The following is a 455-nucleotide window of genomic DNA, read 5'->3' as shown; positions in this document are numbered from 1 at the left end:
GGCGGGCGCTGAAGAGCGAGTTCCTGGTGCGGGAGAACCGCAAGTACTACATGGATCTGAAGGAGAACCAGCGCGGGCGCTTCCTGCGCGTCCGCCAGACCGTGAACCGCGGCCCGGGGCTGGGCTCCACGCAGGGCCAGACCATCGCGCTGCCCGCACAGGGCCTCATCGAGTTCCGCGACGCCCTGGCCAAGCTCATCGACGACTACGGCGTGGAGGAGGAGCCGGCCGAGCTGCCCGAGGGCACCTCCTTGACTGTGGACAACAAGCGTTTCTTCTTCGACGTGGGTTCCAACAAGTACGGCGTGTTCATGCGGGTGAGCGAGGTGAAGCCCACCTACCGCAACTCCATCACCGTCCCCTACAAGGTCTGGGCCAAGTTCGGCCACACCTTCTGCAAGTACTCGGACGAGATGAAGAAGATCCAGGAGAAGCAGCGGGACAAGCGCGCCGCC

General features: G+C 64.6%; 1 protein-coding gene across 1 annotated transcript; it reads left to right on the top strand.

Moving 5' to 3' along the window:
• Positions 1-6: 6 nt before the first annotated feature.
• On the top strand, positions 7-455 carry PURA (purine rich element binding protein A; the record flags this gene model as incomplete). Its single annotated transcript, XM_017738673.1, has 1 exon — positions 7-455. A coding segment is annotated over exon 1 (405 nt), but the record flags the coding sequence as incomplete, so codon positions are not given.

Source organism: Corvus brachyrhynchos, unplaced genomic scaffold (assembly GCF_000691975.1).
Source record: "Corvus brachyrhynchos isolate BGI_N302 unplaced genomic scaffold, ASM69197v1 scaffold376, whole genome shotgun sequence".
NCBI lineage: Eukaryota > Metazoa > Chordata > Aves > Passeriformes > Corvidae > Corvus > Corvus brachyrhynchos.
The sequence above is the reverse complement of the archived record's forward strand: the minus strand, read 5'-3'. Positions and strand labels throughout refer to the sequence as shown.